The sequence below is a fragment of the Corvus hawaiiensis genome, chromosome 1 (assembly GCF_020740725.1).
Source record: "Corvus hawaiiensis isolate bCorHaw1 chromosome 1, bCorHaw1.pri.cur, whole genome shotgun sequence".
NCBI classification, from domain to species: domain Eukaryota; kingdom Metazoa; phylum Chordata; class Aves; order Passeriformes; family Corvidae; genus Corvus; species Corvus hawaiiensis.
The window spans coordinates 62,212,730-62,236,114 of NC_063213.1; the positions used below are offsets into that span (position 1 = coordinate 62,212,730).

Here is a 23,385-nt window from a genome sequence, read left to right on the forward strand (position 1 = left end):
TTTCAAAAATATTATCCAACTATAATATACTCAACACTATGTGCATTGCAAACCGACCTCCAAGTCCTCAAAGACAAGTTTACCAGACTGCTTAAGAACATAGAAGACATGCTAAATTGCTTTTCTGAATCTCAAAATGCTGAAGTGCACCCTTAATGCTTTGTCAACTCCAAGCCTGCCTCAATGAAAGGATGTAACATCTACAGCATTTATATCTTCTTTTTGTTCCTGTGAAACTTAACAGAACTAAATCTTGATCAAAGCTTTGAGATACTTATTCACTGATCTTTGTAATTGCGGTTAGTAACTCATGACAAGTTTGTTTTGTCTGAATGTTCATTTTAAGGTTACTGCCACTACTTTTTAATGTCCAGTTCACATACATCCTATGCTAGATTTACAAGAACCAAATAAAAAAATGCCTTTACGTGTGTTCATGCTTCATTGACTTCAACTTTCACCTGTATATCCTCTGCAATGTATGTCTTCTAAACACGGTTCTATTACTAAATCAGCAACTGCACATTTTAAACCCAAGTCAGTCTAACAGTAGATCTCAGTCAACTGAGATTTCCAAATGTGTTTGCCCCCTCCCAAATAGCCTCCCTGTAAAATTTTGGAACTTGGAGACAGCACTCTCTTTTGAGTGGCTTTTATAAAAAAATTCATGCTGAAGTAAAAAATGCATTTTACTACTTAGTATGTCCACTACAATCACTAAATCTGATTGCTTTGACAGTTTTTAACCCAAGCTGCTGACTCCAAGACTATTCTGTCCTTCCTGTCCCAAATTCTGCCACAGACCCTAACCTTACTGAATGTCAAGACCTTGTTCTAAGCCCATCTACTTGGTTACAGTGTTTTCCTTAAAGAATATAATAACTGTAAGACATTCTACATCATTAGTACATTAATGGATATATATATATTAGCTGTGTTCTTAATACGCTGAAAAAGCATGAAATGCTAATAATACTCTGAATTAATTCTGTACATATTTGCCTCCTTACTTGTCACAGATATTCAATGTGTGAATATTTCATGGACTCTCTAAATTGTCCTTTGTGTTTTTGCATTTTGCATTCCCTCTTTTTCAGTCAAATCTGTTGACTCCAGTTGGCAACCTACTTCTTTTATTTCTTTGGACCAATTTGCTGCCAGAGTCATACAGCCGAAATGGTAAAAAAAGGCCTACAACTGTTCCTTCAGACACACATGTCACATGTTGCTTGTGGTGCTCCCTCTGAATTTGTCAGAAAAAATTATTCAGGATTATGTGTCAGATGAGAAAGAGAGCACACATCTGCAGATAAGCTCTGATCCTTTGGAGTACTTCTTGCAGCATCTAAAGAAGTATCTTCTTGCTTAGGATGAGTTTATGACTTGCTTTGACATCCTCAGATGATGGTACTCTCAAATGATTAATTTCCTTAAAAACTAGTTTCAAAAGCTTTCACTCTTTCTGTGAGCATTCCTCGTTAGACAGAAGTACAGCTGTGATGGATTTTGAAACACCTTTTTTGAATACGTTTTTTGAAACACTGTGTCCTATCCAAGTTAATGAAAATACTGTTAACTGTAAGCAGACCTTAATTCTTGCTCATTTGTGTGCACAGTGGAAAATTTATCCAAGATTTTAGTTTATCTTTTTCTGCAAGCTGCAGAAAACCTAGCAGAGACACTTGGGATCTTATTAAAGATCCAAGATATTTTGCTACTTTTGAGGGAGTATCTGAATTCATCCGTTCGGAGTTGCCTCCTTCATCTTTCCCCAACCTGCCATCCACGCATGTAACAAGCTATAAAGGGTTCACATGACCCTCATATGTTGTTCCTTTTATCTTGCTCAAAGCATCTTTAGTTGGAACTACATGTCTTGAGCACACGCAGCAGGAAGTGCTTCCCAGCAGTCCAACCAAACAGAGCAACCCAAATTGCATCCTGCAGTCAGCCAGAAACCCAAGCTAACTTTTGTGGTAAACTGACTTTTTTTTCCTGGAAACCTAAAGAAAGTTCCTGAGTTGCTATTTATATGTATGATTTTTCAGGATGAACTTCCCACTAAGAATTTCAGTTCATGTTCTATGTATTATACATTGGCCAAGTGTGATTAAAAGCTTTCAGCTGCAGCTTCTATGTACTAAGGATGTTCCATTTACTGAAATACTGAGATTCTATTTTTTCCATTAAGCAGAAGTTCCTAACATTTCCAGTGGACCAATCATAAATAATATACTCCCTTGAAGGAGCACTGGTAACCATGAAAGTCAGGAAAAGCAATTTGCCTTATCATTTGCCTGCTGCAGCCATTTACAGGGGAATTCCAAGTACTTGTTCATGCCTATCCAAAGGGCAGGACCAGATCTATGTATCTCAATGAGTCCCTATGGAAATTATCAGTATCCTTGATTTTAATAATTTTATCCCTCGTTTTTAACAGAAAAAAATTCAGTCAAGAGTCTGCTTGCTTGTCCCCATCTACAAGCTTCTGGCAGCACATACTCAGTTTAATGACAGTCTTGGTTCTGTTCCAGAAGATTATTAAAAAAAAATGTTCTGATGAAAAAATCAGCTGTGTTTAAATAGCTACACAGTCCAACCAGACAATTTGAAGGTTTTGGCTGTTTTTTATCTCTTACAGACCCTTATCAGGCCAATATACGCATACACACAGACAATATTAATGGAGAGCTTAGTAATGTGCTTGTGCTTAAGTGTCATGATCTGCTGAACACATTACAGTAGGTGCATTACAGGGAGTGCATTATTGCTGCTCTACATTTCCACAGCCAGGCTTATCCAAGAGACCAGGGAGCTTAGCTTAACACTGGTCACCTCAGGTATGCCTTGATGATGTATTTTAAATGTGACTACTTAGAACATAAACAAGGGTATGTCTATACTTTAATACTTGTCAGCAATTTACTGTAAAAGCAGTAATGCAGCTGATAAACTGCCAATTATCCTTCTTCCATGTGCTACATACTTTTTGGAGATCCTAACAACAGTGCTGGAGAAAGGACATGAAATGATGCTTAGAAATGTGATACACATTTTCATTTCACACTCCATCAGTTTTTACAACTAGAGCTCCATGAAATGTATGAGAATACTTGGCTAACAGCCATATCTACTGAGGTGTAAAATAAGAATCAGATCTCTTTTTTAAGAGTTTCATTTTCTTTACATGACTAAATCAGATGTTGACCTTTTTCCAAAATATATTGTAAGTATTCCATATCTCTACCCATCAATTAATTTGGGATTTCTGAATCGTGTTTAGACCTGTTTTAACAGATATGTAATCAATACATATTTTTTTAAAAAACAGCTTTGTAAAGAAAAGTAAACTGATTCATCCTACATTGAATTATATAATTACTGGTGTTTAATCTTTCCAATTCTAGTGAGTTCTTTTTCCATATTGCATCTTGAAACAAGAAACAAGTGTATTATTGCCTTTATAGTCAGCAAAGTAAAGCTACAGGCATCAGCAAAAACATATTTTGAATTCAGATTTCAATCTGTCAGAAAAGATTAAAGCTTCATGCATATATAAATGGGAACTATAAAATAATAACAGATACATAGCATGGAATCATTTTGCTTGAACAGCTGTGGATTTACCAGCGTAGTAAAGCAGAAAATGTCTTTTACTCACCTCTGTTAAACCAGAAACTTCTCCTTTTGCTAACGGTCTGGTGATGGATGCAGTGTGAACTCTGGCATCTGATACTGGCTGCCCCTTCATAAAATGTTTCCCAGCTTCATAAATATTCACTTCTACCATCTTACCCATTAACAGAGGATCCTTTGGCACAAGAACCTTTCAAATAAAATAAAGACATTGTTACTAAATACCACAAGGAACATTAGAGTCTCTAGTATCCACTTAGAAAACAGATTTTTGATAAACATCAGAGAAAATCCTAAATCTTAAACGTTTTAGTCACCAGTGTACACTACAGCCCCTGACACACTTGACTAGTAAGATCTCCAGCTTGCATTCTTCAAGAGCTTTGCAGTGTTAGCTCAGCTCTTTTCGACTCCAACCGATTCCTTAAGTCATGTTTTTTGATTGATGATAAAGTTGGGCCTGAGTTGCAGCTTTTGAATCCAGACCCGAACAGTTCCCAAGGGCATTTGTACTACACGGTTCTAACAGACTGCTGCATAGCTTCCTATTTCCATGTCCATCCCATGACATTTAAAAAAAAAAAAAAAAGTTTTTGAGTCTGTAAAGGCTTTAGGACAGAAATTATACCCTTGTTTCTCTTTGCACAAGCCTTTATTTTGATTGTGTAGATCCTTCACAGCTGAGATGCATGACTGACAGTGAATGCCTGTAAAAATAGACGAGTGTGTTTCTTGGGTCAGCAGCTAATGCCACCCCTTCCTGAATTTGCACAACTATGATATCAGACAGTCCCACTTCAGAAAAAAGACAGCACATAACAGACATGTTCCTAGGTCATGCATTTTTAAAAAGAAGGAGCCCTACATACAGGAGCAACACTTCTTGCTGGAAGAATAAATGGAGTTAAAACGGCTCTAAAATAGATAAGCAGTTGAAAAAGAAAAGTAGTGTAATTTCCTGATTAAATTACATTTTTTACACTGTTTACAACGAAAAAATTGAATCACAGGGACTTATTTAATCACATTTACTTGAAGCAGAATCACAGGATGGGTCAGGTTGGAAGGGACCTCAGAGGGGTCATCTGGTCTAATCTCCCTGTTTGAGCAGGGTCATCGTAGAGTACATGGCACAGGACTGCATCCAGTTCTGGAATTTCTCCAGAGAGGGAGACTCCACACCCTCTCTGGGTAATCTGTCCCAGTGTGTGGTCACCCACACAGTAAAGTTCTTCCTCATGTTCAGGTGGAACTTCCTGTGCATCAGTTTCTGCCCGTTGCCTCTTGTCCTACTGCTCAGCACCACCAAGAAGAGCCTGGAAAAAGCCTCCTGACACCTTCCCTTCAGATGCTTATGGACATTGGTGAGGTCCCCTCTCAGTCATCTCTTCTCCAGGCTGAACAGGCCCAGCTCCCTCGGCCTGTCCTTGAAAGAGAGATACTCCAGTCCCTTGAACATCTTTGTTGCCCTGCACTGGACCTGCTCCAGAAGCTCCATGTATCTCTTGTACTGAGGAGCTCAGAACTGGACACAGCCTCACCAGGGCTGAGTAGAGCTTTTCAAAGACAATGATTGCATCTTTATATCTTGATTCTTTGATGCTGAAATTGAAATGCCTTAAAATGGCTTAATTTTCAAGACTACATGTGCAGAGGATTTTCAGAGAAAAAATCTGTGCCACCCACATTTGGAGGGCCTTTTGTTGCCAAACACTGCCTCTTCATTTTCACCTATCACAACTGTTGACCGTCCCCCTTGGAGGAAATCCCCACCAGTGCTTTCCCTTCTTCCCTGAAAGCTCAAGGTGTTCATGACTGTGTTTCCAGATCCCAGGATTCTGCTGAGCTTCCTAAGCATCTTCCAAGAAAAGCAGACATCTTTGCCTTTCAGAGACAGGCAAGCTGAGACTAACACAAAACCAGGATCCTAATGCTGAGAGTGTGTTACAATGTCACTGGATCACAGTTATTCCCATGTAATTCATCTTGGGCAAATTTAAATCAAAGGGAAATTAGGGAGCTGAGTATATCACTGGGCTCATGACCTCTGTAAATCTTCTATCTCCTCATGCAAAAGGGCAGTAACCAAATATAAACCCAACTTCAGAAAAAGAAAGAGGTTACTTAAAATAACTGTGAGGAACCGTAAACAACCAAGCATCCAGGCTTGGCATACACTCAGATATTTTTTTGATATTAAGTATTTGTTCAGAAAAAAAATCCTTAACCGTATTTCTAAGAAACTAAGCTATACCAGCAGAAACTTTCAGCTTGGCTGTTGACCTGGCAAAGCACTCTGGTCACTTTAGACTACTCTGTTCAATGTAAACTATATCACCTAAGCCTCCACAAATGTCAGCTGCAGCTCCACCAAAGTCAGCCACTGAAGCTCTATTGACGTGGGTCTAGTAGCAAATCCTTCAGATGACCTCAGTGAAGACAGAACACATTTGATAACTATTTGAGTTAACAGAACACTATACCAGGACTCTGAGCTTCAACTTCCAGTAATATATAATATGATATTTAGACTTTAGAGTGGTTTTCAATTTACTGTGATTGAATTTACTGCTATTAATCTTAGTTACTAGCACTGATTCTTGTGCTTACCTGGGTGAGCAGTAGGATACTATCCTTGTGAAACATGCCACACATAAGATTTTAGGGAAAAGATTTCCATTTTCATAATGGAAAGCATTTCTTCCCAAACAGAATTTAAAATGATTCCCTACGTGACCATTTGTATTTCATTAATTCTTTACCAGTCCCACTCATGAGCTGTATTAGGTGCTGTAAAAACACACCACAAAACATCAACACTTTTTTTCCTGTACATATTACTTTTCTTTTAATAAAGCTTCCATAAAACAAGCATTGAACAAAAAAGCCTAAGAAATTTCTTTTTAATCTCCATGTGGAAGACCATGTTCCTCAACTCGGACTGATAAGCTACAAAATCAAGGAGCAGCGATACATAAGACTTAGACAGAAGTTGGATATGTAACGAAAAAAGAGATTCATCAAAAAAAAAAGGAGAAAGTGAGAAAAAAAAATTAATGACCCAGATATCTAACAGAAACAGATATTTCAAGAATAGCAATGTTACTTACTACTAAGGGAAAAAAAAAATAAATAAATGCTGTAACATAACCCAAAACCAGAAGAAAGCATAGCCATCCTTAATAGTCTCTCCAGGTTCAGCAAGCTGAATACCTAATGGCAACAAAAGCAAACTGTAGACAGCTTAGTGCAAGAAAATGGAGAATAAAAGCATGATGATTCAGGAAAGCCAATTTTATTGGTTTTAAGCAAATCATTGGCTTTTGAGCAAAAATAACAATTTTGTGAAATAGATGTTGTACTTCCTTCCTAGCTCAAAGATGTTTTTGTGTGGCAAGAATTTATCTACAGAAAGTACAGAGAAGGAAATGACAAAAACTAGAAGGAATGGATGCCATTCAGGGGGACCTACACAAGCCTGAGAAGTGAGCCCACAAGAACATAATGAAGTTCAAACAAGTCCAAGTGCAAGGTGCTGCAGCTGGGTTGGGGCAATCCCAGACATAAGTACAGACTGGGAGAAGAACTCACGAAGAGTGAGCATTTTCCTGCTGAGAAGGACTTGGGGGTGCTGGTGGATGAGGCTGGACGTGAGTCAGCAATGTGCATTTAGAGCCCAGAAAGCCAAACATGTCCTGGGCTGCACCCAAAGAGGGGTGGCCAGCAGGGTCCCTTCCAGTCCAAAACATTGTATGATTCTATGAAATACAACATATCACACTGAAGTGTTAATCTAAAAAAGTTTCTGACCCTTCTATTGTTAGAATTTTTTTTTTTTTTTTGCAAATTGCATTGCCTGAAACACTTTTCAGAAAGATGTATGCAAATTTTCATGACTGAACTATTCAGAAATCAATGCTTTGAGGACACAGAAATTAAAATTACTCCAATAATTAACAGCTTCTTAAACCACGCTGTATAGTCAAACATCCACCGTATATTTCTTAACATATTTTCAGGTAAATTATATTTACAACACAGAAACAAAATATCTCATAAAAAAGTCTTGATGGTCACATGTTTCCTGAAAAATGCTTCTTATTTCTTTACTAGTTTTTTTTTTTCATCCTGACACACTGTGTTGCTGAGATTATCAGAAAGCAAAGATAAAACAAAAGATGTTGTTTGGTTTATTTAACTGTACCTGCTCATAGAAAGGATTGTGAGCAACATAGTAATTGGAGTCAAAGGATTCTTCTGTTACCAGAACTCTCTGCCTCTCACCAACCTGGAAAACAGAAGACAAGAGACGACTCAGAAAGCAAAACCAATGAATTATACTGAGAAGAGAACTGCAGCTACAAACAAATGCCCTTAGCAGAAAAAAATCAAATTCTCTGAGGAAATTCTGTATCAGCAAGAAAGTGGAGTAGAGAACACTCTATTTACAAGAGTCTAAAACTGACAGGGTTTAAAGTCCAAATCGAGGGCTAGAACTGAGGGAGTAATAGCCTAACACGAAAGTCCAGTTCAGAAATATAAACTGATTTTTACTTATTAATATGACAGCAAATAAAAATGTCAGATGTGAACAAAGTCCATTCATCTTCATCCACCTAATGAAAAAATTCTGCAAACATCACCAAAAAGGTATCTTCTCTTTAAAAGCCACACTTGCTATTTACAATGCTAGGGCATCTCCTTATCCCCACTTGGTGATCTCACTTTGCTGTATGAGATCACACTGATTTCCATGACAGTGGAGCCAACACTGCATATTACAAAGACTCAAGAAGAAGAGGTTTTAACAGCTCACAGACCCAACACATTAAAGGCAAAATAAACACTGATCTGAAAAGACCTGTGCTTCAATTATACTTCCCAAATTCCAAATGCACTAACACAGTTTAAAGGAAGCACCAATTTTAAAACTAAATGGAAGTTAAATCAAAGACGCCAAGACAAATCAGTTGTATTTAGGGGCCAAGCAGATATGGAACAAAATCTGGTTTTCCCCAAAGTTCAAAATCCCCCACATAACACCTCTGGTCTTGTCCATTACTGAGTTTATGATGAAGTGTATAGCTTAATTTCTGCAAACCTGGAAGGACATTTAGCTCACATTTTCAGTCTGACCCCATCTCTACTTTTTCCATCTAAATGTGCTCTGGATTATTTCCAAACTCTTTGACAAATGCATTCTGCAATTTACAACTGTCTAGCAAGTTAAATTTACTCACTGCTTTTATTACTATTTTGAGACTCAAAAAGGTTTCACATTTTACTCCAAAGTTTGAATATCTATGAGCAAAGTTACATTCCCCTCCCCTCTCCCTGAAAGACTCCCACCACATCCTAGTGGCAGCTGTTACACACAAGTTTTAAGACCTCCATAGTAAGTTCCATGTGAATCAGCAAGATGCAGAGTGGGTAATAACGTTTTGACTCTTTAAGGTACAAGCAGTAAAACATAAGATTAGAATTTTCTCTTACAGTTAATGGCAGAAAATAGAATTTTAAGAAATTGAAACAGCAATGTCACATCTACATTACAGTATATATATATATATATATATACAGACATATATATGGATACACACATGATACATATCTAATTCTCCACTTGCTAAACAGAAAGACTTCACAGAATAACTCTTGCCTTCCCTTCCTCGTACATTTATCTGGAGCATTCCCACAGTAAACCCTGGAAAGCAAGGGAGACAGCGAGCACCCAGTTCATTTCCCCAAAGGCAGTTAGACTTCACTCCCCAGCACCACAAGTTGTGGGGTACACAGCAGAAGGGGCAAAATCCCTGAGTTCCAGACCTAGTAACAGAATCCTAATAGTAGAAAATATGTATATTTCTGCATACTTTTACGAGGTGTTTAAGACTTGTTTATAGCACATTTAGAATTTCCATTCTCTAGGAAGTCTGCAATTACAAATCACAACAGATAAAACATACTCAAATTTTAGTAAAAATCCAGTGTTACCAACAGTATGGGATTTTTTTATTATTACTTTCAAGGAAACAGTTATTAAATTCAAATCCCCGGAGGAGATTTGCAAAACATGTCAATAAGGCACTTGAGATAACTACTCCAGTAATAAGATTACAGAGAACATTTCCCCTAAACTGAGAGGTTTTGTTACTTCTACAATATTTGAGACCACAGGTTTTAAAAATCACAACTCAACATCTGCTGTAGCACTGAAGTGCTGAAGTCTCAGATGTCCTGCAATATTATGAAAAAGAGGAGGACAGAGTGTTAGATAAGCAACATTCACCCTTGGGCAAACATGCTACCACTGAAAAGCACCAAGGCCAATCACTAAGTCATGTCCTCACATCGTATTTATTATTTACCAACACTGAAATTTAGCAAAAGTGGCTTGAAGCAATATTGGGTCTATAACTCATTTTTCAGTTGTCTTGTGGTTCCCTGGGTCTCTCTGGTCATAACAGACTGCCTTCATCGTGGCTATGAACCCTGCCTGTGAGGCAGACTAGGCTACATGTGTTATCTTCATACTCTCAGATGACAGAATGGTAAGCATACTATGCAAAAAAAAAAAAAATCAGAGGGAAGAAGAAAAGAACACCTGTGTTAGATCATTTGATATAAGCTGTGGTTTCTTCAGAGACATGTTGCCAGTTTTTTTCATCTTTGCCTCCAGGAGCCAAAAGAGGTCAGGTCTCCACGTCTCAGTGGGCCAGAGGGAGAGCTTCTGAGCTCAGAATTTCTTGGGAATGGGAGGAAGTCAGGAAGACTGAATTCATCACATAGCATCAGAATGGCGGCATTTAAGTTGAGGACCAGACGTTCAGAGGAGCCAAACAGCCTATACCCATTTACAGTACATGCAGACAGACACACACACACACGCACACACCGAAGACTCGCATGGCATACTGTAAGGAACAAAAAGTAAACCCAGTAATTGTCCACTTGCTGAACTTATGGATCTGTAGCCTTGGCCAAGGCTGAGCTCCCAGAGAGATACAATACTCAGCTATTTGCAGACTCTTTTGCCATAACAACAGGAAAGGAAAATTCCATTTAATGAGTTAGGCCATTGCGTATTCATGATCTACAAGACTAATTGGCTACATGCATTTGTAAGACAGAAAATTACTATCTATCCTGCATCCAAGTATAATTAAGAAGAAATGTAAGTACGCAGAATGCAGCTTTGGTATTGAAATTTGTTCAAAAAGTGGAATATGTCATCATTTCTGCAATTATTCCCCTGGGATCTCTAAGTGCCTAAGTTTCACCTCTCTCAGAATTTAAATATGCAGAAACCAGACATGATATCTAATAACAGTTATAATTATAATAACTTTGATGATTTTTTTTTTCAGGCATGTAGCAGCAGAAGTAGTTCAGTATCTTATTTTTATTCCTATTCTTTCATCTGCTTCCACAGGTACACATGAGTTCTCAGGGAACTATAGTTCTGCCAAAGCATTTGGAACTGAGGCAACTCAGCCTTGGCATCTCGATTTGGAAAGGTTTCCTATAAAAGCATTATTTTTTTCTTTATGGATGACATTATGAAAATATTTATGAATGATAGCAAAAAAACCTTGCCCAGCAACCTCCCCCATGCCAAGGTGGACTGGTCACATAACTTACAGGAGGGCAGCTTGTTTTCACCAAAAACAGTGCAACAATCACCGCTGGTCTGATCACTTCCTGCACTGCAACAGCTACCAGGAAGTTTGTAAATCTCAGAGTTAGTAATCAAATCGCTTAGGAACTTTTATTTCATTTTCATTTATCCTACAGGAAATTCTGACATGATAATTCTTTAACTCAGTTTTTCCTTTACCGGAAACCACGAAAAGCAGTTTTTCCAGCTGGCTGATTTTATAAAATAAATGAACAGCAAGAAATGGCCAAAATCCTTCTTGGCTGCAGTCAAACTAAGTTTCTTTTTTAAACCAAAACTGACTGAATCACATAAAATACAAGACTGATTTTTAAACTCTAGAACAGTTTGCATGCCAAGGACGGTCCCTTTTTACATGCTTTGACAGAATATTGCTACGTAACGTCAACTGTGGTGCCTGCTGTGATTACACTTAGGTAATGCATACCCCCCTAACTTTTTTTTTTAGTCAATTAAGACTATGATTGCACAGCCAGAGCATGTGGCCCAGGAACTTTCTCAACATTTCCTTATCATTCTTCTACCTGCATTTTATCAGCTTTGTTTTTAAGAGCCTCTGATTGGCTAAAAAACCATAAATTAATAACCACTGTATTTCTGTATTTCTCCCATAGAAGAAAGCACACTGCCCATGCAGCATCTCCACTGATTTAGAGACACTGGTCAAAGCCTCCTTCAGGCTAAGTTGAATTCATAGTGGAATTGGTAAGCATGTCTCCATCTGTCTTGAAGGAGGCTGGCTTGGATTCTGACCCAAATCATTATGGAACATACTTAGTACAAGGCTTGGAAGCCACATAAAAATCTGCTTTCCTGTATTTGTTATTTAAATGCGTCATAAAGCAAGCAATGAAAAATACACACCATCACAATTTATGTGTGCATGTTTTAGCATATTATTCTGATGTATAGAATATTTCTGGTAAACATGCATAGTTGACCTTTATTAAGTATAACAAAGTTTAAGCAAAAGCAATGTAGAAAGTGTTTATTCTACATCAGTTTTGGTTTACTTCTCTTCCGATTTTTCATTTGTGGTCTAATTATTTTGAATAAATTTTAGTAATTATGCAGACTGTATTCTTCACTATAAAGCAGAAAAAACCTGATGGACCTACTTTTTATAAATCATGTGAATCCTTCTGTAAATAGAAGCCAAATTTCTTGAAAATTATAATTAAGCATTCTCTAGGTCTTCTGTTTACATATTGTAGGTGTTTTCTACACTTGACAGAGAAGTCAGTGTGCCACAACCTCCCTGTAAAAGAGATGACGTTTCTAGAAACTTATGACATGGTCCTGTTTTGATGATAACAGAACACATTTCTTTTAGAAATCTCCTTTTTACTGCTTTATTCTGCTATGCAGCACTGGTCCTCCAAAATTTAGGGTGTACGCACCCCTCCCTTTGTGAAGGTAGTATTGGAGACAAAGCATGGACTTAAGAGCTCTTCTACAAAGTTGTTAGGGATTTAAATGTGGATATTGGAAAGCAGTTAACATTAAAATAGTTCAGCTCCTGAGCATGGCACTTTTTATGCTGGGATAAATATACTTTTCTAGCACACAGCATAGACAGCTGCCACTTCACTAAGGTTCATGTTACAGCTGCTGTCCAATTCCAGATGGGTAAATGCCTCCTTTTTTATTATGTTATGTTCAGTGCATAACCCTGCACAGAAAGACAGTAACAGAGTGACATGAATATTTAGAGTTCCATATCTCTTACATCATACAATAATCAGTCAGATTAATCTTTACAACATGTGTCTGGCCCATTTTACACCTGAGGAAAGAAACAGAGAACCTGACCACTCCAGTGCTGCAGAGCAAGCAGCTGTATTCACTACATGGACTTCGTGTATTCCTACTTCCTCCTCCCACACCTAGACAAAGCTGCCTCAATCCTACAATGCCACTAACTAGCAACAAAACCAAAATTCTCAGTGTTTTTCCTGCACTTATATTGCTCAGGGTTTTTTCAACCCTGGAAACACCACTGGGTGATTGTCTTCACACACAGGAAAGTATTCAGCTCTTAACTAGTGAACTCTGGAAACCCAATAGAAAAGCAGACAATGTTCAGCAAAGTGTCTCATTTCACCATCAACCAATACAGCTGAATTTGTTAAATCATCACTATCAAACTGCCCTTCTTTAAACAGAGCTGCAGATTTTTTTGTTTTTAAAAGATTGCATAGAAAGTATGACTTATGAAATATTACCTAGGCAAGTGTCTTTTTTAAAATTTTGTTTTAGGCACACTTGCTTCAGCCACACTGCTCTTTCCACAGCATCATTCAAAATTCAGAATGGACACAGGCAACAGATGCCCACAGAAAAAACTATTTCAACCATTTTCCAGGCTGGCTTGAGGCTGTGCAAGCTGGAAGGAAGGATTAGGTTTAAATTAAAAGACAGCCAGCTCTAATCATACACAATCAGCATAACAAAAAAGTGCCTGAGACCTTCAGCAGAAGGCACTGCAGCTCATTAACAGCAAGTGAACACCTTCTCTTTGGTCCCCTTACGAATTTGTTGGCATAGTTATGGGGGAGGGAAAAGGTAAGGAGAGAAAGAGGTGAGAGATAGACAGATAGAAGTAGACTGCTTCTGCTTTCTTGGCCCACTGCTCACGCTTCAGGGTAAATAGATCCTTTCTATTACTGTGCACCTGCATCTGACTGCTTCATTCTGATTTGGTCTCCTGCTGGGAAAATGTAGCTTCTCCCAGCACATACAAACCCTGCCATGCAGCTTAGATGAAAATTATATTCAGAGATGTGAGCGGTGACCTAAAAATGACAACTGGTCCTCAAAATATCTTGATTCCTTTTAAATTCTGTAAGCTTGCATTTTGCTTGTCTCTCCTTTTCACTGCCTAGAAAAGGGGTAATAAAAGTAGTATGTTGACAACCCTGTCATACTACATTTCTAAATTTCATTGACTGCGTACAATATTATAAAAGGAAAGTAAGTTTTCTGAAATGGGAGATACATATTGCCCCTGAAAGAGGATTCTCTCACTGGATCTTTCTGTTGTAAACCTTGGCTTAAGCAGCAAAATGATGAGGTGTCAGAAACTGGCTTTCGTCTGGATCCGGCACATCGCTGCTAAGACACTGTTTTCTTGAGCTCCCTGAAATGCATTTCCACACATGTAAAATCCAACTCTGGCTGTTACACAGAGGAGTGGCCACAGAGGTGGGGAAGTTGCTACAGCAATATAAAATACTCTGTGCAAAACTGGTATTTGAGACTATCGGGTAGCATAACCACTCAAGCAACTGCCTTAATTTAATACTCACAAAAGCCTCTCCCTCACTCTTTTTCAAATCATCTAACAAACCCCATAAAACTGTGGCAAATACCTACAGAAAACATCTAAATAAAAATATTATCTCAAAATAGGAACAAGAAACATCTGAGAAGGTCTAAAATATGTTTAAGGCCTTCCTTTCATATCCATAGCATTTCACAAACAAAACAAAAGAAACTAGACAAAGAGTCTACCCTTAAGAAAACTTAACATTTAAATAAAAGTATAGGAAAGCATACTATCAATGCTGATTTTATAGAATAGAAGATGGCCTTTAGGATAATCTTCAAAAAATATTTTCAACTTCCAGCCAATTTGGCAATCAGATGGATTATGGTGACATGAATAAACAAATATTTGGGTTCTTGAAATTTTATTTTTTTCCAATAACAAGCTAAGCCTGTAGTGAAATGAGGCAACCAAGCTTAAAAGAATGATGGTCTTTGTTAGGAAAGGCCATCCTTATGCTTCTTCTGTGAAATTATTTAGAATTATTTAGATTGGGTGTTTTTGCTGGAAGCAGTTCCTTAAGATACACTGCATATTTCCAAGTGATTTAAGCACAATATGAAGTGGTAGTTGCTAAGGCAACAATATGCAATCCCTGCTTCGGTGATCTCTTGTAACAGCTGCATAAGCCCAGGCAAGTATCAGTTATATGAGAATTTATACATCAGCTTGGTAAATACCCTATCAAACAACTTCTCCAGGAATTGCTCAGGAACTTGCAATACCAAACTGTTTACTCAGACTAAAGTCTTGCCTACATGACGGAAATAGAAGTGCTCAGCAGTGGCTCTGTCAGAAGGGTGCTGATGGAGCACAGACGGACGCAAGGCTGTGTTCAGCACCAGCAGCTGTGGGAGAGAATTGCCAGGAATAATAAAAGGCCCCAACGTAAGCATCACTTCAGTAAATCGCAGGCTGAGCCACAGGTTACTTCCTCACAGACAAAACAAAGCAGGAAAAATTTAGGAATAGATGAAAATACTGGATTTGAGAACACAGATGACAAAGTGAACACGGCACTGATACGAATCAAAAGTCAGTTCTGTCTCACCTCACATGATGCTGGTATCCCCCCAGTAAGACTGGGTGCTCCTAGAATGCATCTGTAGTCTGATATCTTTTAATCAAACACACAAAAAAGGCTGCAAGAAAAGCCTGACTTCTCTCCAAAATATCACTACGATTTTTCTGCTCATCCTACAACTGAGGCCAATGTTCTCTGTTCATCTCATCTGAGAACAAAGGGAGAGCAGATGGGATAAAACAGGAGAAACGAGGGTCCAAAATGACCCTGTATGCCAAGCCAAACCCAACTCTCCCCCCAAATCTATTAAAATATCTATTAATACATTTATACATTTAACAACACACAAAACATGTAACATAACATTGCTGCAAGTTAATTAACTGAGAATACAAAATGGTGGCACTGAGAGACTTAAAAAAGGGTATAAATATGTATCAGCTTTCTTTTCTATAAAAACTCCTCTTGCCTACACAAATCACAGGCTACTAAAAAAAAGCATCAGAGCCTGTTAATGTTAATGAGGATAGGATACTGATACTATTTTCTTTTATTTTGAAGGTAGACACTATGTGATCAAAAATTACACACTCCAGGGGGTTTCTTCAGTATAAGGCAAGGTAAGACCCTAGAACTGCTGACACTTCTAGTGGCATAATGCTGAATGACAAATAACATCAAGGGCTTACAGAGGGACTAAAGTGAATGAGTCATTAAATAATGATAAATGTAGTGTGACTTTATGTTGTTTAGAATTTAATAGCAACTACTGTCAAACTAGCTGTGATGCATTTTACTATTTTTAAACTGAATGCCAATTATTTGCATCTAAAAAAGGTAAGCAAAAGAAACACCTCCTCATTAGCACACTAGAATGATAATTCTGACCAATTCTTTATTATCCATTCAAGGAAAGGAAATCAGTTCAAGAAAATAGCAAGATAAATCACTTCTGTTCTAAAACAAAAAGAAAGACATTACTACTATGGAACTTTCTAATGTCTTCTCCATAACCTACTCAGTTCTCAAGGATAAGCATAAAGTTAGCACAGGAACCTCAACTGGGTGCTGTTATGTATGCCTGAGCACACTACTTTTTGCATGACATCAGAACAAATATGTCAGCTTGAAGGTTTGACTACTCAGTAAATTCTCTTCACCATATACGCCACTCTGTACAACTTTCTCTTTAAAAAAGCCCTTACATAGCTCAGACAGTAAGAAGTACTTAAAAATTGGAAGACACTAGGAATTTCTACAATCCTTCAAATTAAGCAGCAACACCCTTTCCTGTCGCTGGATTTTAACATGACAGAAAGAGGAACCAGCTGTACAATTTAACTGCAAGTGAAATTAATTATTGAGGTCAACAAGAAACATAACACAGGTGTTAAGACCACATTATAAACTGTTTAAATACAAAGAATTACAGTGGTGTCAAATATTTTGTCTGTAGTTCTGTGCATATCACATCACTAATCAGACTATTGTGTTCTCACCTAGCAGTTTTCCAATTCCACACCAAGTGTACTGGTTATCTTTTCAATTAAGCCAATGGAATGGTTTGGACATACACACTAAACAATAAATACCTAGACAGGCCTGAAACATCTTACGGTACAAAGTCTTTGCTAACAGGAGAGAACTAGGAAAAAGAATGATCAACAATTGTGTGACAGATCTTTTTAACCCTCTCTGTAGGTATGGCAAGAGGGGTGATTTAAGTGTACATGAAAATGGGGATTCAGAGGGAGATTTACAGATTGTTCAGCAGTCTTGAACACGTACAAGGAAGGAGTGGCCCTGCCTATCACTATGATTTTTGGAGACCATCCACAAAGGAGGTTGACAGCTGTGAAACAGAGCCTCAAGAATAAAGGATTTTCTTATGCCTCTGTGAAAAAAGTCTGCAAATACAAATAGAAATGTGCCATGTAAATACAACAATTCTCCAAGGAAAAAATATTTCAAATTTCTGTTTATGCTCCTTCCTTTCTGTAAGTAATCTCCCATTAATCACAGTGAAAATGCAACAGAAAATCAGAGGCACAGGAAACAAATCACCATTCATTAAAAGAAATGTATTAATGAATGTAGCACACTAGGCAGAAATCACTGTTGTATTCCCACAACTGCTGTAAATGCTGTATTCTAATGTTCTCAAAGCCTGACTCATGAAGGTATCAAAACTATGTAGAAATACTTGTGAAAAAAGTTCACATATTTGTTTTTGCCGTTGCCTTTGCTCCATCTTGGATCATATCAGAATGCCAATAGGATACAGCATTTTATTGTCCTACCCTGCCCTTTTTCCTCTTCTGTGTTCCCACCTTTCTGAGTATTATTTTCCCCTTACTTGACTGGAATGAAAAAACTGAGTAAGACTAAACAACGTTCCCAGCCCTGAGAAGAACTCTTGAGCAAGTGGAGACTAAGAACTCAAGAGCAGCAAGATTTCTCCTGGCTTCTTTCCTCCTTCTACTGAATTGCTCAATGCATAGTTTTATTATACTTTTCTACCACGCCTGGCCTAAGACAGTTGTTCTTTTTATTTTCCCTGAAAATTGTTCTGTTCCTGAAGGGACTCTCATGTATGTGAACATGTCTCATGTATGCAAGAAGTCAAGCACAAACCATTGTTTCAGTTTCCTCCATGTTGCAATGATCCAAACATGGAAGAGAAGTGATGCCCCCATGAAAAAAATGCAGCTTACTGTTTTCCATTTTTAAAATCTACTCCCCTTTCCCCTCTTACACCTCTCCCTCTATTGTACACCAGTAAAGGCAACAAAACCATAAACTACCAGATTCCAAAGGCAAAATGCTAGAAATTAACTTGAAATTGCCTTTTAAACAACTGCGATGGGGCACAAAATCTATCCAGGCCTAGGTCTCGTTAGTCCCTCTTTAACATCTAGCTATGAATTCTCCAAAAAGAATTCCGGATCCAAATCGGCCTTGCATCATTTGTGTTTTACCTCTATGTCAGAAGCAGCAAGAAGAGTATAAGCTACTTTCTGTGAGGTGATCACATAAAACAGGTATGTAAGACAGGAGAAAAGAATGATACTTAGATTTTACACTGTTTTGTGAAATTATGAAGATGAAGTTGCTTAACACAGTAGCTGTAGCTGGGTTCATCAGCTATACTGGTGAACAGGTCTGGGCTGATGGAAGTTTCGTATTGCCCAAGCAAAAAAATATTGTCAAGAGTGCCAGCATGGTGTCTGGAGTATTATTATAGCATACTATAATGAGAAAGAAATGAGAATGAAGCTTACTGTCCAAAAATAGAAGGCTCAGGGTTAAAAAGATTTAGGACTGCTCCTTTCTCCTAAAGGATGTGGTAGAAATGGCACCACAATTCAGCACACTAAAAAAAGGTCATATTTTCACATAAACTAGTTATTTTGATCAGTTCTAGCTAACATAAAATTTTAGCCAGATCTCCTGCATCCAAGTGAATCTCCACATATTTGCACTTCCATCCTACTATCTTTCCTACGTAATATGTCAAAGACTATACAAACACCTCAGGGTCACACAGGTTTTTTAGGCTCTAGAAACTTGACAGGGATTACCGTAATGATGGGGATTGGTAATGGAAAACTGCGCAAATGGTGGCAACAGAACTCAGCAACACAGAGGCATTGCACTGGTTTTGAAGAATTAAAGGGCAATTTTTGTCCAGTGAGAAACTCCACTCAACCTTCAAATCAACATTTTAACTGTGAATATCAGCAGCTTCACCATTAACATGAAGTTGGGCATACCCTTATATTGCTTTTTGGTTTTCAAGATCATGAATTAAAACAACTTACAGACATGTCTGCCAAAAAAGCTCTGCCATTTCATAGAGTGGATTTTGCTATTCCATCATGCTTGAATGCCAGTAGAGAGAGTAGAGATTTTGCTATATTTTTTAAGGAATACTGTTAAACTCTGAAGAGTATTTCTGATAAAGGAAATATTTGCCCTTTCATTTGTTCTGTATAATAAAGGACAGAATTTCTTCAGGTAGTATGAGATAACTGGTCACATTTGTATTTCAAGCACTTTGAAAATACATCTTGCAACTTCTGTCATAAAAATTCTGACCATGTAATAGATTTGCCAAACATTTTCCCAAATAAACTTCTTCAAGCTGCAATGCAGTGAGATAAGCCAGCACATGTGCCACAAGTGACCTGATGGTCCTTCTAAAGGCGAAAAAAAGGCTCCTAAAACAAGAATTAATTCTAAGTTTTTCCCAGGTTTTTTCCTTTTATGACAGCCAGATGAAAAGGCAGGAAATGGAAAGGCTCATGACTACTAGTACCCAGCAATCCTCACGGCAAGAGAAGCCTGACACTGCCAAAGTCCAGTATTTATGAATGACATTAACAAATGGGACTGATTAAAAGAAAACAAGGACTTCATACAGAGGCAAAGAAGATGAGGGGTCTTGGTAAGTCATGCAGTAATTTTTCTCTCATATAAAGAGTCCATTGCAAAGAAAGGGCCTAACAGGTTTACCCTTATTGGTAATAATTGCACACAGTTGATATTCCCTCTGCTCCAGGGTTGAAGAAAAGGTAATGCCTCACTTTCTGGGAAATTATTCATGACCCAGCTTCAGTGAAGAAGAGGTTAGCGTCTCAGAGAGGTTGAGATGAGTTATATGATCCAAACTCAAGAAAGCATGAAATAAATGCAGAACCTGGGAGAGAGGATATGCCATTTCATTTACACAAAGAGAAAGGAGATTGAACGAGGAAAGAAGTCAGCAACAGAAAATCTGTTTATGAAGAAAGCTGATCAAGTAGAACAGAGTATCTGGAAGGGCTTTTTGCAAAACACAGATCAAATAGCATTATCTGCTCGTACTTCAGGCTTCTCATGCATCAAGTATAAATTATTGCATGGAAGAGAACATGCTTTCAGAATCTGTTTATTGAAGAGAGTCAGGCAAAGAGTTTGCTGCACAGCTCTCAGAGAGAATCAGCTTTAGGCCTTGTCACATCAATGATTTATAGGGTGACACTAGGGAAATCAATTAAGCTCTCTACGCGCCCCAGTTTTCCCATCTGTAAAATAGGGGCAAGCTGTTATTCAAGGAGAGTACTTTTCCATTTTCTAGCCTTCCTTCTTGTGTTTGGGTGGTCATTATTTTGTTAGTTTCTACACTATTAAAATTACTAGTTTTATGTGGATGTGTTTTTATTTTGGCATTAGAATATACCTGTTCTTGCTTCATTTTAACTATTTTGTTTTTATACAAATTCATTCTATAATTTTAGCAGCAAGATCAAAAATATGGCATACAGTGTGAAGGGGACACATACTTTTCCTAGAACACAGATCCTTCAGGAAGCTATTAAAGAAATCTCATGATAGGCATGAATAGAAAATCCAAATATAATGAAGTCAGGCAAATGTGGAAAACTGCTGTTTATTTTCACTTTAAATTGTTTAACAGTTTTGCAGCATTTTAGCACTTCAAAAGTTAGTGATTCTTTGAAAAAAACTGCATAGAAAAAAAAATTGACAGAATACAGTCTAATCCTCAGGCATCTTGGAAAAAACCCCCACACGGTTCCCCTTGGGCTACTTGTTTCATAGATTTTCTTTGTTTGTTCTCTGGTGTCCAAAGAGTAAGAAATTCACCATTCAGAAGGAACATCTAAATAAATACCTTGCTGAGGTTTTAGATTGGAAAAGGGAACTCAGTTCAGGGCATTGGTAGCCTTTCTCTTCCTATAGACAGACTTAAAATACATTGGTCACAGTTGCCTTCATCTTTATACTATTCTACACTGGTTAAAAATGGGGTAAAGGATAGGAAAAAAAAAAAGCAAAGTAGTTCAGAAGCACAAAGATCTAATTATTCATGAATGACTGTTAGGAGGGCTTATATCTATACAATGCTTTTGCCGGTACTAGGAAATGCACCCTTTTGCTTGTAGAGGTAATAATACATTCAACTTTTAAAGTGGGAAGAAAAACAGCTAAGGAAATGTTTTAAAATACAGTTTCTGTTTCAGTATAAGATGCTGCAGTCTCTTCTTAGGAGGAAGCCAGTGTGAATGTGATTGGCGGATACAGTAATAAGGATTTTTTTCTGTCCCTGCCACCTGAGCCCTCTGTTACACTGTGACTTGCATGAAGGATAACCATATAACTGTGAGGCCATCAGAGTCTGACTCTAGCCCTGCCATGGTTTTGAAATTCTCCAGCAGACAGCAAAATTTCAACAACCAGGTTCTTCAATTATATGAGGACTGGGAGATTAATTTAATGTGTTTAGATACTTGTCTTGCCATTGCAAATGTAATCTTCTTACTCAAGACACACCAGCTGCCTTGGGCATTAGGAAGAAAATTATTATTCTGCTATGCATGGAATGGTGCACAGGACATTGGCTGAAAATAAAGAGAAATGACAGTAAAGCAAACATCAGTTTGTGGTTACACTGAATCCTCAGCAAATGGCAAATGACTCTGAACTGGCAAATCCTTTTATCGTTGCAGTTTTTACAATAATCTCAAATCTCTCCTTTATCTGCTTGCTTTTTGGCTTGTTTAACACAGAGACTGATGATCAGTGAAGCAAAAGATTTAGTTTAAAGGTGTCAGCTAATATCTACCACAGAGCTGCCATTGCTCTTCAAACTGGCTTTACAGATAAGAGCTGGCTGCTCACTGGGTGGCCACTACAGTATTATTCAAGAAAATATCTTGAGGTGTTCATATTGGCAACCAGGTTACAATATATATGTGTCCAGAAATGTTATCTAAAGTCAGTGAGAGGTTAACAGTAAATATGTATGCTTTGTATACAAGATGCAATTCCAGGAGAAGGCCGTGGTTGGGTGGTCTGATTTAAGCAAATCAAGTTGAGTCATATCATGGAGCTGTCTATTTTTATTGTTTCGTTTTGTCCTTAACAAATCCTTTTAGCTATGTTGAGTATAAGGTACTTTCTGTTTTTAATCCCATTGCATTATATTTTTAAAGAAAGCATGCCTCTGATCTTCATAAACTTCCATTTAGGTGATTTAATCCCCCTTCTTCCACAGGTTGCTCTTTACACAAACGGCACTTTCTCCTCCTTGGACAAAGCACTCTGAAATGCTGCTGCAGCTCATTCGGCCAGTGCAATTTTATATCCTACAGCAACAGTGTAAATTATAGACAAACAAAGCCATCTTGAGCGTGATCTGGAGACCTGAAGTATGTAGCTGACTGGGGGACACTACGTGGCCTTCAACAATTGCTGGTTATAGTGACAGTGTTTTGCATTTCTGACTGCTCCAGCTGAGCACTCGCAAGCTGGAAGTCACTAATTCTCACATGAAATTCTGAAAATACTGTATTATTGTTCATGTGTGTGTTACTGAAATAACAGACCACACAGTAAAACTGATTTTACATTCACCACTCAAGTTTGAGTAACATTTTTGTCATTTAGGTTAAGATGGGATAAGATATCTCAAGTAACGACAGTTGACGTTTTCACAAAACCAGTCTGAATCAAGATCAAAGCAGCACCTACTTGTTTTTACTGCATTCAGGGTTTGAAACTGATTTCTATTTCTTGTGCATTTGCTTGCGGCAGTTAAAAATAAATGATCAGTTTAAACAAACAATTTGAAAAGAAAAACAGATAGAAAGGCAAACTCTATTCAGAACTTCAATGTGTTCCAAAGAGAATTTCAGTGAATGCACAGCAAAACCCCAT

The 23,385-nt window shown here is 37.8% G+C and overlaps 1 protein-coding gene across 5 annotated transcripts in view; it reads right to left on the bottom strand.

Moving 5' to 3' along the window:
* Positions 1 to 23,385, bottom strand: part of CDKAL1 (CDK5 regulatory subunit associated protein 1 like 1) — a 411,323-nt gene that overhangs the window by 19,356 nt on the left and 368,582 nt on the right. For all 5 annotated transcript variants that reach the window (XM_048308004.1, XM_048307996.1, XM_048308011.1 and 2 more), the window contains 2 exons: positions 7,841 to 7,924; positions 3,662 to 3,826 (listed from right to left, as the gene is read on the bottom strand). In XM_048308004.1, the coding sequence (XP_048163961.1) occupies positions 3,662 to 3,826; positions 7,841 to 7,924 (249 nt within the window). The remainder of the gene's footprint in view (positions 1 to 3,661; positions 3,827 to 7,840; positions 7,925 to 23,385) is intronic.